The sequence below is a fragment of the Sesamum indicum genome, linkage group LG5 (assembly GCF_000512975.1).
Source record: "Sesamum indicum cultivar Zhongzhi No. 13 linkage group LG5, S_indicum_v1.0, whole genome shotgun sequence".
NCBI lineage: Eukaryota > Viridiplantae > Streptophyta > Magnoliopsida > Lamiales > Pedaliaceae > Sesamum > Sesamum indicum.
This window is the reverse complement of record NC_026149.1, coordinates 5,489,914-5,503,211: the sequence shown is the minus strand read 5'-3', so window position 1 is coordinate 5,503,211 and position 13,298 is coordinate 5,489,914. Positions and strand designations below refer to the sequence as shown.

At 37.1% G+C, this 13,298-nt stretch overlaps 2 protein-coding genes across 6 annotated transcripts in view; both read left to right on the top strand.

The window, feature by feature from the left end:
* The window catches only part of LOC105162096 (palmitoyl-acyl carrier protein thioesterase, chloroplastic), a 5,392-nt gene extending 1,026 nt beyond the window's left edge, over positions 1 to 4,366 (top strand). For 2 of the 4 annotated variants that reach the window (XM_011080035.2, XM_011080034.2), the window contains exons 2-7: positions 160 to 705; positions 819 to 952; positions 1,071 to 1,184; positions 1,541 to 1,712; positions 1,796 to 1,864; positions 3,767 to 4,036. In XM_011080035.2, the coding sequence (XP_011078337.1) occupies positions 190 to 705; positions 819 to 952; positions 1,071 to 1,184; positions 1,541 to 1,712; positions 1,796 to 1,864; positions 3,767 to 4,036 (1,275 nt within the window). In that variant the 5' untranslated portion in view covers positions 160 to 189. Of the gene's footprint in view, positions 1 to 35; positions 706 to 818; positions 953 to 1,070; positions 1,185 to 1,540; positions 1,713 to 1,795; positions 1,865 to 3,766 lie in introns of all 4 variants that reach the window. The other 2 variants (XM_011080032.2, XM_011080033.2) reach the window with 2 other exon arrangements.
* LOC105162095 lies at positions 9,596 to 13,141 on the top strand. Of its 2 annotated transcripts, XM_011080030.2 has the most exons (3): positions 9,596 to 9,808; positions 10,660 to 10,762; positions 11,723 to 13,141. In XM_011080030.2, exon 3 carries the CDS (start codon positions 11,853 to 11,855, stop codon positions 12,855 to 12,857), a length of 1,005 nt encoding a protein of 334 aa, XP_011078332.1. In that variant the 5' UTR covers positions 9,596 to 9,808; positions 10,660 to 10,762; positions 11,723 to 11,852; the 3' UTR covers positions 12,858 to 13,141. The 2 variants fall into 2 exon arrangements, with proteins under 2 accessions (XP_011078332.1, XP_011078330.1); XM_011080028.2 differs by lacking the exon at positions 10,660 to 10,762.

The following is a 13,298-nucleotide window of genomic DNA, read 5'->3' as shown; positions in this document are numbered from 1 at the left end:
CATATTCTGATTTGTGCATTGCACCTGTTCTGCAGAGAGGACATGGCACTCTTCGGAGAATTTTGGTGATATTTGACCTAGTTGGTCCATACCCTTGTGGGTTAAATTTACTGAAAAATTTTAAATTTTGGGTTTCACACGAATCTATTCTTCTCATAGACTTTGGCGGTCCGTTGCCACAACTACATCATGGTAACCACTGCTGCAACTTCTGCATTTCTCCCAATAGCTTCTCCAGCTTCAGACTCCTCTGGAAAAACATTGGGAAAGGTTGGAGGAAGTATTCCTGCAAATGTTGATGCTCGTGGAACTAGTGCTAAATCAAAATCCTCATCTTCAGGAAAATTACGGGTTAATGCCAATGCACAAGCTCCTCCTAAGGTTAATGGGACTAAGGTTGGAGTTATAGATGGTCCTAAGGCTGAGGATGAGGTGGCCGTGTCACCTCCCCCACGGACATTTATTAACCAATTGCCTGACTGGAGCATGCTCCTTGCTGCCATTACTACAATATTTTTGGCTGCAGAGAAGCAATGGATGATGCTTGATTGGAAACCAAAACGGCCAGATATGCTTGTTGATCCTTTCGGCTTGGGGAGGATTGTGCAGGATGGATTGGTATTTCGTCAAAACTTCAGTATTAGGTCATATGAGATAGGGGCCGATCGGACTGCTTCGGTAGAGACACTGATGAATCATTTGCAGGTGCTTGCTAGAATTCATTAATATAATTCATTGATGTGTTAACCTTCTTTAATAATTATAAAGTATTAGATTTTTGGCTCACGCTTGGTTGATGAATTTGCACAATTCTACAGGAAACAGCTCTAAACCATGTAAAGAATGCTGGCCTGCTTGCTGATGGCTTTGGTTCAACACCAGAGATGTGCAAAAGAAACTTGATTTGGGTAGTTACTAAAATGCAGGTTCTTGTGGATCGTTATCCTACATGGTATGGTTAATGAACAGAAACACTTAAGCAAGCTTGATGATACTGTCATTTTCTTCGGCACTTTGTATAAATGTTATGTAATTAGTTCATTTGATGGCTTGAGATGTTTTCCTTGCAGGGGTGATGTTGTTCAGGTAGATACCTGGGTAGCTGCATCTGGGAAGAATGGTATGCGTCGAGATTGGCTTGTGCGTGATAGCAATACTGGCGACATACTAACTCGGGCTACAAGGTTATAAAATATATAATTTACATGCATAGCAATTTTCCTATTTGAATAACTTTTTCATGTTCCTTCTGTTTCTAAGTAGACTTGCTGTAGCCTTTATGTCAAATAGTGGGTTGTTACTGAATGAAGCAGTTCCTTTTATTATGAGGAACTGGATTAAGTTACTTTTGAGAGTGAGGAGAGGGGAAAATGGTGCTTGGATTCTGCTTTCAAGCTTCATATTCTGGTCTTGAAATTCTAAGGGATTTGTTTAGTTAGAAATGTGGAATATAGAGCTGTATGTATTTATAAGCTGTGGATTCCAGTTTGCTAAGCGAATAATTCGTTGTCTTGGTTGTTCCATTTTGAAATAATGGCAGTTTGTGGGTGATGATGAATAAAGAGACGAGGAGATTATCAAAAATTCCGGATGAGGTTCGAGAAGAAATAGGTGGCTATTTTGTTGATTCTCCACCTATAGTGGATGATGATAGCAGGAAGCTACCAAAGCTTGATGATAACACTGCAGACTATATCCGTACTGGTTTGACTGTAAGCGGCAGGCTATTCTCTAATTCTGTAGCCTACTTTCAAGTTTTTCTGGCTTTCTTAAGGCATATGTTCTTTGTATGCAGCCTAGATGGAGTGACTTAGATGTGAACCAACATGTGAATAACGTAAAATATGTTGGTTGGGTTCTTGAGGTAATTCTTTTTGGCCTGTCCTTTTGCCTTTGGCAAGTTTTTACTGCTTTTTTGTTCCATTCAAGTGCTTGGAACTATTTTTCAGTTTGTTCTAGTACTAGTTTTCTTCATAACAGTCTTCATTTTAACTATTCAAAAAGTATATTTATTCATAAATATGAAATAAATGTGCTTAAAGACAATCCGTCAGACCTCTCCTTTAGTGCGTCTACCTCCACAGTTGGTATGTAGTGATTTTGGTTGGACTTCTTGCTAGGTTCAACACCTGCATGGATGATGAAATGCATAATATGCCAATAAAGAATTAGTCAAATCCCCATGTCTATGCAACATATGGGAAGTCTATAATCTGAGCAATAATATTGGTCATAACTTTAATATATCCATTATATGTTTGCAAGAGACAAAAATTACATGTATTATCTGTGAAGACTTTACTGAATGTTTTTCTGGTTGTCCCTTGAGGTATCTTTTTGCGTTACATCTGGAGAATGTGCTCTCTTTAAACTGGGAACAAATGCAGTTTTGCCTCATTGGTCCAAGGATCAATTCTGTCCCCCACATGAGGGTGCTTTACCATCCATAAGTATGCCCATTGTTTCAATTAGATCGTATATTAGAGGTCTCATTTTCCTGAACATGTTGAAAAGTTGCACGGAAGTTTGAGTTCCCAGACTTTCTTTGTCTGCTTTTAGGAGAATTTCATCCAATTGCCAAAAGTATCTCTGGAGCAGCATAGTGTATATTTAACTGCCTATCCTTTAGAAGGAATTAGACTCTTAACAGAGATTTCTGGGAAAAAGCATGTATAGTTCTGTCAAAATCCTGTTCATGTCTTTTAAAGTAAGTGAATTGAGATTGAAAAGCCAATGATAGCTTGATGCCGCTAAAACTAGGAAGAATTTATCCCCATTTAATTAGTGAAGAATTATAACCAAAACTATGACTTGCCTTCTTAGCCTCAAAATCTCTCCCCCACTCTTTGATATTGTAAATTACATGTGCATGCATAACTAAGTAGATATTATGTATTTGTTATAAATAAGATATATATAAGTCACCAAATATGCAAGTACAACATGTTTATGGTTTATTTATATACTAATTAGATACATAATTATAATTTCTGTAGAGAGATTTATTTATATGATATGCATATATTTATGTCTTCAATATATATTGTACACATGCATTTTATATAAATTAATATCTGCAATTACTTTTACTGTATCCCTAGTTTATGTAAATGTCTGTGTTCATAGTGTGTATGTGATTATATACTAATTTTGTGTGATTACTCACCTGCAGCGCAAGTGGGTATATATACTGGATATACATATATAAATGTATTAAATAATATTTAATTTTTACATATGTACTAGTATGAATTTACATATCATAACAGTGTAAAAAGCTTATGTATAGATGTGATGTGCTTGAAAACGTTTTAATATTTATTGTTATACACAAAGTTATGTATAATTTCATAATACACGGACTTGTGTTATACGTAAAATGATAATAATGTTATTAGCTATCTGCTTAAATGTTAATGTTACAAGAAAGGTGAGGTACTGATTAACAAGCAAAATCCAATTCCAATCTAATAATGTAGCTAAAGTGAAGCAAGCAAAAGAATGGAAGTTCCTCTGATATGTGGCTTCGATCCATCTTTATAATGAGGCAACGATATAAGAAAGAGCGTGCTACTTGGCCTGACCTTTCCTAAAATGATTGGTGTAAAAAGTCTGTTATATTCATTGCTTTTTTATTTGGATGATTTTATTTAGCATAATTCTTCTACTTTTGGAAAGAGAACAATGGTATCTGGCGTTTTTTCCCTGTGATGCTACTATTGTGTATTTTGTCAGTATTATTCCAATTACTTCATTCTTTTTGCAGAGTGCTCCATTACCAATCTTAGAGACTCATGAGCTTGCTGGTATGACTCTGGAGTATAGAAGGGAGTGCATGAGAGACAGTGTGTTGCAGTCCCTCACTGCCGTTGTGGATAAGGGTGTTGGGGATCTGGCAAATTCTGGTTTTGTTGAGTGTCAGCATTTGCTTCGATTGGAGGGTGGTGGTGAAATTGTCAAGGGAAGGACACAGTGGAGGCCCAAATATGCTGACAGGATCGGGAGCTGGGGAGAGCTCCCAGCAGAGAGTGCTTAGTGCCATGTCTTCCCTGAAAAGGTGGTACTCTTTCTTGCTGTGTAGTAGAATACTGCTTGTGCTCAATCATTTTACTTTGTCCATCCATGTAATATCCAGTCTAATTTATGTTTTCTTTTTTCTTTTTTTTTCCCCTGATTCTTAGTAATTTTTTTATTCCTTAAAGATACAGTCAGTTTTTAAGTCATTGTAAGTACCTCCCTCTTTCTGTCTCGGCCGTCATTTAATATCCAGCTGCCCCCAACTAAGGGATGTACCCTCAGCTGATGTATTTTCTAGCTACTATTTAATGTTTGCAAGGAAAGTTTGGTGAATGGTGGTTCATTTTCATTACAGTTGAACCAGCTTTCTGCCTGAAAATGCACAACTAAATATATTGAATGAACTTAGACATGCAAACGCTGATTGCTGCTGAAAAAGCAGGTGCACAAGCTACTATTTCGGCAGAGATCCAAAAAATTAAATGGTCTATTAGTTTTAAGCTTCTCCATAGAATTGTAGTCCACAGAAATAAGACGCATTCAATTGAGGCCAAAAGTCAGTCAGGTTGTTGACATAATATTTTCTTGGTTGATAATCAACTTGTAAATGTATAAACCACAGGCTGTCTTGGATAATCTGAGCGGTTGAACTACTATTTATTATCCCGCGAGACTTGAAAAGTAAGCTTGGATTATAGCTTTTTTAGGCTCGCTTACGCTGAGCAATCTTGCATTTTGTTCTGTATCCCGATTAGAGTTATTTACATCTAGCTCTTGGAGGTTTTGACTTTTGGCATCCATATCCTAAAGTTCTAGTTTTTGGCAAATACTCCCTTATTGAGATCTTATTACATAGTGAGGAGAGAATTATCCGCTCTCCCTTAATGTTAGTTTCATTATACGGAGTAGACCTCTGTAGTTTGAAAAATTATACGTAATATTTTTGATGTTTTGTTGTTAAATAAATAAATTTGTCTATTTTAGGATTCACAGAATTTACTGAGATCAACAAAAATTTGAATAAAAATTCTTATTACTAATTTGTCATAGGCCAAATGCATCTTTCTTGCCTTTAAGAAACTTACATTAACTTAATAAGATGAACTCTATCTTTACCATTACGTTACATAGATATACAAAATTTAAATACTTAACTATTTCTTTTTATTTGACACTCTACTATTTTATAAACATATAAAGAAATATAAAAGTGTAGTTCTAATTGTTATAAAACTTAAAATAAGAATTCACTAAAAGGACTAATGTTTATGTAATTGTGTAACTATAACCCCGAACTTCAGACATCACTACCGACCCGTCTATTGATACTGAGGATTAGCTTATGGTTCAATTCCATTGGTTCTTGTGACTTATCTCATGAAAAATTTGTGCAATGACTGATCTACCTACTCAACTAGATTGTTGATTAGCTTGTACATATATATATATATATATATTAATTGAATAAGCGATTAGAAAGTCAATTAGATTGGTTTTTATGTAATCTATTTGATAATTTCGATGTAATGTAATATAATTAATGAATAAAATGATTATTCATTTCTTGACTTTTATCTTTGTTAAGCTCTTTTACTTCTGTTGAATTCCACTAACATCACAACAAAACCTATAGATCAAATAGACAACCATGCACTTGGGTCACGTATTGAATGACAGCTATAAAATCAATTGCTGAGGGTTGGGTTTGAAACGTTCCAAATTGAGAATCTCGATATAGGAGTATTCTATAGAGACTTGCACTAAGCATCGCATCCATTGAATGAGTATCTGTCCCCCTGTCAGTATTATGACAGCAATATTTTCTACACACTTTGAGACTCGTTTAAGCCCTTAGAATATGTGACCACAATGATTGAAGGAATAGGATAGGTTTCCCTTATCAATTAGTGGGGTAATGAGGACTCAAAGTTATAACTATAGATGCCTAGTTTAGAATGAGATCGAAATCTAATTCTATGCGCTAGACTAAGGTTGGAGACGGTTGATAAAAAAACCGTACTCGTATGAAAACTTGGAGCTTAAATGTTCACACATAGTTCACCTAGTCTCTAGTGCCATGGACTATTGCTAGACAACCACCCATGATAACGAGCTATTTCTGGTTATCGGTTAATCGAAAATAAATAAATTAATTAGATTAATTAATAATATTGGTCACACACACCCAAGTCTAGCTGAACGTGAACCTAAATAGTTATACTCTAATCAACAGTGTGTGATGAAATTAATTTAAAATTAAATTCGAACGGAAGAGATTAATCTAATTAAATTAAATTGATTTCTCCGATATAGAATAAATGATTGGATCATTTATATAAAAATTCATTGCTTGGATTTTTTCTAATATTAACTAATTGGATTAGTTGATTTTTCAGTTTATGCCTTTTAAATTAATTAAACTAATTTAATTCGGCTTGTTTTAATTTATGAATTGGATTTATAAATTAAAAGAAAAATTGGGCTTAGGTCTTTTAATTGGACTAAAATACTTGGACTTTAAAATGATACTACCACAAAATTTCTATGGTGACTCAATTCAAAGTATTAATGTTGCAATATCGCATCAGAAATTTTCAACTAGACATTGTTACTCCATCAGGGAATTTCTTAGAGAGTCATTAGATCACTTGTTAAAAGAAACATCCCCCTACATATACACAAGTGTCTCACGGTAATGCATATGAAATGAGATATTCTCCTCGTGAGCATGTTTCTCCCATCTTTGCGGGACTATTTGTGTCTATCTCAATGATTCTTGATTTGACATATTCAAGAATAAAATCATACATACATATTTTACTATCTCCATCATAAGTGTGACATCATAGTCATGTTGATCTAATGACTTTATTTGATTCGAAGACATAATGCTAACATATGGATGAAGCTTACTTCGTATTCATATGAATTTAATTAGAAAATTTGTACAACAAGAATATTAAGCATCCAACCTAGTGGATATCCAAGAATATTAATTGGCATCCTGTCCACTATTCTAATATGAACTATCATACCCCCATAGCTATTATTACAACAACAATAACTATTACTACTATTATTATTATTGATATGGTCATAACTAGACGGCCCAATGCGTGGCCATTTGTTAGCCTAGTAACAGGCCCAAGGGACTTAATGGAGCGAAAAGCCCTAGAAAGGCCCCATGGACCTTCCCCCAGCTAGGGCCTGAGAGAGTTAGAGTTTAAGAGAAAGATTGGTCTTTGAGAGGACCAAGGAGCCCAATGCTACTGTGGCTGCCAGCGAAGCGAGCCAAACATCATTTGAGCAATACCTGATGAAGAGGTCCGAGAAGGCAAACTCTTGGAGAAGTAGGATCCTTACTCTGTTGTTTAGACTTCTCCAACTAACAAACTAGGAATCCAAAGAGATTTATCCACTGTCAACTACCTCCCTGACTCCCTGGGGGACCAAACTCCCTTGATACTAGGGGACTTCGAGTATAAAATTAGGTTGTGCTTCCTCTAGCAGGAGGATGGTTTTAATTTTGAAGCATTCACAAGCAATTTTTCATACACGCGCTCGTTGCATCCATTCTTTCAACATAGCTTGCTATTTTCTTTATGTTTTCTCTCTTTCTACATTATTATTTAAATTATATATACTAATTTGGGTATCGGAGTGCTAATATTTTTTTTGCAGGTTCTTATTTTTAGACTTGCAAAGAATTTGGTCTACCAACGAGCTCAAATTCATATGTTACTCTATTCGTGCATTTTTTGCACACATCTAATGGTGCTATCTTTTGGAACACAAAGTAAGACATGAGTACTAACGGAAGCTCCCACCAACAACCTCAACAAACAAAAGCCTATGGAGGTGGCTGAAAATACTTAAGCTCTCCAGGTAGTGGTAGACAACTCCTTAGCCCCTTGCTAGAGGACCAACAATTGCAGGATCATCCAGGCCCTCTGAACCTACAATGGATTCTCCAAACAATACGTTGTCAGCCACCTCCTCAGTGAGGTTGTCTCCAAGTTTGATGGGGCCTATACAAATAGATGATTACATCAACAATACTAGAGTAATTGATGGCGGTGATACACATAGTTAAGAAAAAAGAAGAAACCTATGAAAATAGAGGGGAAGATTAGGCAAAAGGCATAGCCTCCTGTGCTAAAAACTTCCCTCTAAGTGGGGGGTGGGGTGGGGTGGGAATGATGCTGCTAAAGAAATGAGATTAAGAGAATGGGTAGGTTAATTATACTCAAGCTAGGTAACTGCCCTTGCATGGACGTGGGGCACGCGCAATAGTGGGTACCATCACCCCACTAGGAATAGGCGATGATGGACACACATGCATCCCCCAGATTATGTTAGACTCTCGCATTCAAATCATGTCTGACAAAGCACATCCCGTAATCCGAGGGGCTGTTTTCCAAATTCCTTTGTAGGAATAAGAATGTGCTCGCCAAAAAAAGAGTCTCTCTGGAAGGTAGAGGTCTCTCCCCTCTAGAAGGAACTCTCTACTCTAAGAAGGGTTAAGTTGGCCTGGTCCTCCTTAAAGTAGGAGGGACTGAATGATGTGGTCATAAATAGGCGGTCTAAGGTGTGACCCATTTGTTAGCCCAATAATAGAGCCAGGGTGCCCAATGGAGCAAAAGGCCTCGACAAGATCCCATGGCCCTTCCCCTAGCTAGCTGGTCTTTGAGAAACCCAAAGATCCAATCCCACCCTGGCTCCCAGCGAAATATTTGTTCAGGTTGCCAAACGTTATTTTAGCAAGACTAATGAAGAGGTCTGGGAAAGCAGACTATAGGAGAAGTAGGATCCTTACTCTGCTGAGGTCTTCTGATTAAGTTGGACACCCTTAGACTTCTCCAACTAATACATGAGGAATCCAAGGAGTTATCCATTGACAAGTACTTCCCCGATTCCCTAGGGGACCAGACTCCTCATCACTGGGGGACTTTGAGAATAATTAACTATTAATTCTGTCTACTCACCATGGAAGAAATGTAGATTAGGTTGCACGAAAGAAGGGACCTTATAGAAGTCATTTTTTAACCAGGTTTTGCCTCATCAAGCAGGAGGATGGTTTTTTGAAGCATTCACCAGCAATTTCTGATATACACACTCGTATTCATTCTTTCAACATATCTTGTTATTCTCTTTTCATGTTTTCTCTTTCTACATTATTATTTCTATTTTTTATATTAACTTGAGTGTCGAAATCCTAATATTTTCTTTTGTAGATTCTCATTTCTAGGCTTGTAAAGAATTTGATCCACCAAAGAGTTTCAATTTATAAAATATTATACTCATTCATTTTTCGCACGCATCAATTAATTCTTATTATATAGGGAAAAAAAGAAGAAAGAAAAAATAGGAAGCCTAAACAAATTAAGTTGACAAAGGTCGACAACAGTGCTTTCAAAGGAAAACATGTGCTTCATATACATCATAACAGCCGACGGAACGGCGGCCGACTAATTCGAAGTGTGATTGAAAATAGTTTTCCACCCACCCAAAACTACTCCGCCACGTCATCCCCATTTAAATCACCCTTTATATATATAAATAAAAATTTATGAAAGAAAAACATTTTACCTTATTTGAAGCGTCTTACAAACCCTAGTCCCCCAATCCAACAGGCCACACACTACCGCCTCGACCCGCAGGCACCATCGATACTGAGCTTAACTTTGATTAGAGCTTCGGCTTGAAGCAATTGCAGGGAATCAACCGTACTAAGCGAAGCTCTCACCGGTTTTATTTTTCTGGTGCTTTTACTTCTCAGTCAACCTGTGAGGTAGTCTGGCTTTCTTTTCCTTTACAATTTTTGATGGTTTAAAAATATGAATTGGATTTGTGATTTGGTTTGATGGAATCCATTTGTGTATGTATACTGGCCTGTGATTTTGTCGCTCTGATTTCTGGTTTGTGGGTGCGCGGTGTATTCCCGTGTCTGACTTGTTGTTTTGATAATTGTGGAAATTACAAAATTGATTTTCTTCTGCTGGAATTTTGTCCGAAGTTGCGGGCGAATCAAGAGAATTTTCTTAATTCTGTCAATAGTTTACTCAATTTTTATTGGCGTTTTGGGCTCTAAAGTTTTTGATCCCTTAATAGTTATGTTGATGTGAGAATTGTTTTCCGAGAATTTTCCTGTGATTGTGGAAGTACTAGGTGGGATTGCTTTGTTATAGCCTCTGCTTGCATTTGTACTTCCAAATTAGCTTTGGGCATGATGAGCTCAAAGAATTTGATTTTCTGTGTTGAGCATAGATTTGAAGATGCCGTGGGTATCTACCCCTGTTTGAAACTTAAAGATAGTAATGCATTATTATACTTCATTGAATCAGTATTTTACTTCAGCCGGTCTGAAAATAAAATAGTTGATTTTGTCTTTAAACACTTCTGCTTGTATGTCGTACAGACTGTTAGCTGTTAGTGTGTTTTGTTTGTTGCAACCATCTCATTCTATCTGGGCAGTTTGCTTTTGTTTGTCTGCTATGGATTGGGACTTTGGTTTTTATGCCTTAGCTTTAGATGTTAGAAACAAAGAGCTCAAATGGTGGGAATTATGGTTATTCACATTTAAAGTCACAACTATACGATTGGATAGCGACGCAATTTGCTAATCTTATCATGTTGATTAAGGGGATGCTCAAAGGGGAAATTTGGTTTGGGGCGTGATGGCGTGGCATAGTGCTGCAACGGGGCTTGCTGCGTCGTTTGAGCAGAGGGCAAAGATATGATGGAGGTCTGTATGATTGAGCAAGCTTGTTTGAAGTGGAGCGTATTATAGTGTTATCGAGACACAAGAAAGTCTATATCCCTACTATTGATAAGGATATCAGACTTGAACTTTAACTACTATTGATAAGAGTCACAAATGCCATTTCTCATTTCTTTCTTTCTTTTCTTTTCTATTTTCTTTTTTCTTTTGGGAGGGGTAGTGGTGATGGTGATGAGTGGATAGTTACTTAGTATTTCTTACATTTTAGCCTCTGCATTACTGTCTTGTATTGATCAGTTCTTGATATATCATGAGTAGAAATGGTGGTATTGGAATTTTGTCTTGTCAAATGGCTGTTAACTATAGTTCATTTTATGAATTGTGATCTCTTTTGTCAGCGGTTGAGTGTAATGAAATATAAACCATTATAATATGATAAAAAATGTATTTCCCTTTTACGTGCTTCAACTGTCTGATCAATGTTTTCGACTCCTTTTTTTACTTTTCCTGCAAAGATAGTTTGTTATCAGAATCATAATTGCTTTATGTTTTATTTTGGCTACATTTGAATTTATGGATCTCAAATCCTTAATAACAAGTCGTTTTGATTTGTTTGGATTATTTTGAATTCCAAGGATTTCAAATCCTTGAACTCTATGTTTTACCTATGTTTCGTTCGAGCATTGATGGAAATGCGTCTATGCAAATAAACTTGGAGTAAAACATAGGATGTGTTGTCTCAACTGATATTTGATGCTTTTCTAATTGGCTGGAAATATGTCATTTAGGGGTTAGTATGTGTATGTGATATGGCAACATCAGAGTTTCTCTGCTAATGTATGTAGGTGAATTCCTGGTGATAGAGTACAACATTAACGAGAAGTGCCTAAAGTAGATTTTGAAAGCATTAAGTCCTTCATCTTAGATTTAAATACTTTTATTGCGTACGATCTTTTAATCCTTGTTGTATATTTGTTGTGTCAGATTTTACAAGGACCAGTTATTCGTCTATCCATAGTGCTTATTCTGCGCTGCTTTTGGTTGTACTTTGAAGTTTCCTATAGCTGTTGGGGAGGAAGATAATCTGTATTTATCCTTGTATTGACATCTGAACATGCCTAAAGAGAGAAGAGAGCGTTCCTTGTCCCTTGATAGGTCAAGGCTATCTCCTTTCCCTTGTAGCTCTAGTTATCCAAGACAATCTTTAACAAAAGATCCATTAGAGGATGACAAGAATGTTAGAGAATGGGAAGCTGCACGATGTCCAGTGTGTATGGAACATCCTCACAACGCCATTTTACTTATATGTTCATCACATGAGAAAGGCTGTCGTCCTTTCATGTGTGACACAAGCTACCGCCACTCGAATTGTTTTGACCAATTTCGGAAGTCATTCAGTGATGCTTCAGCAGAGTTACAGAGTCCCGAAAATGTGCCAATCTTGACATCGTCTTTGCTGTCTTCCACAACAGTTTCAGAGAATGCGGTTTCTGACCTGGAAGGCGAAAGAAGTCTGGAAGGACCAATTCCCATCACTGTACCTTCTGAGAACTCAGTGAAATCAAAGCTAGTTTGCCCTCTTTGCAGAGGCCTAATAAATGGTTGGACTGTGGTTGAGGCCGCCCGTCATTTCATGAATGCAAAATCAAGAAGTTGTGCCTGTGAGACATGTGAATTCAGTGGCACGTACACTGATTTGCGAAAGCATGCTAGGTTGGTGCATCCCCTTGTGAGGCCCACAGATGCTGATCCAGAAAGGCAGCGTAGCTGGAGGAGATTAGAGAGGCAGAGGGATCTGGGAGATTTACTTAGCACGCTTCAGTCTTCTATTGGAGAAGACAGGGCCGAGGAAAGCACTTTGACCATTGATGAGGGTGGTTGGCTGACTGTCTTTTTCCTTGTTCGATTTATTCGACCAGGGAATACTTCAAGTAGATCCAGTACTGCAAGAGCCCGTGCTCAAGTGGCGGTACGAAGAAGATCATCTAGAAGGCTTTGGGGTGAAGGCTATGACGAGGAACCTGATTCTAGAGATGAGGACAATGGATCTTCTGACAGTGGGCAAAGTCTTCCTCGGCACTATGTGAGGAGGCGGCTGCATAACCCCGAGAATCAGTGATTGATACTGACAATGTGGGAAGTCCTAGAGCGTGGGAGACAGTTGCCTGTGAGGATAAAGCATATAAACTTGTATTTTATAATATTTTGGCACCTTTTTACCTTCAAATGCCGAATTATTCCTCATCGAATTGCATAAATTCGGATTACTTCGTTAATTTCTTTCTCTACACCTCTGCAATAATGAGTGGAGCATTGCATTATTGTGTTGTATAAATGAAGGACTTCGTTTGAAAGTGTGCCGATCTTGAATCGTCAAAGAAATATGATTTTAGTTTTTAATTAGTTATGATTTTATAAAGTGCTGTGTACCTATGGTTGAGGTGTGCCTGTAGATGGTGGAATTGGTTGGGAACGATACAGGATAGAGTAGAATAGAATAGAAACAGCTACTTTAGAAGTATGTATTTAAATATGGTTATTATAGAGCGCCCCCCCCCCC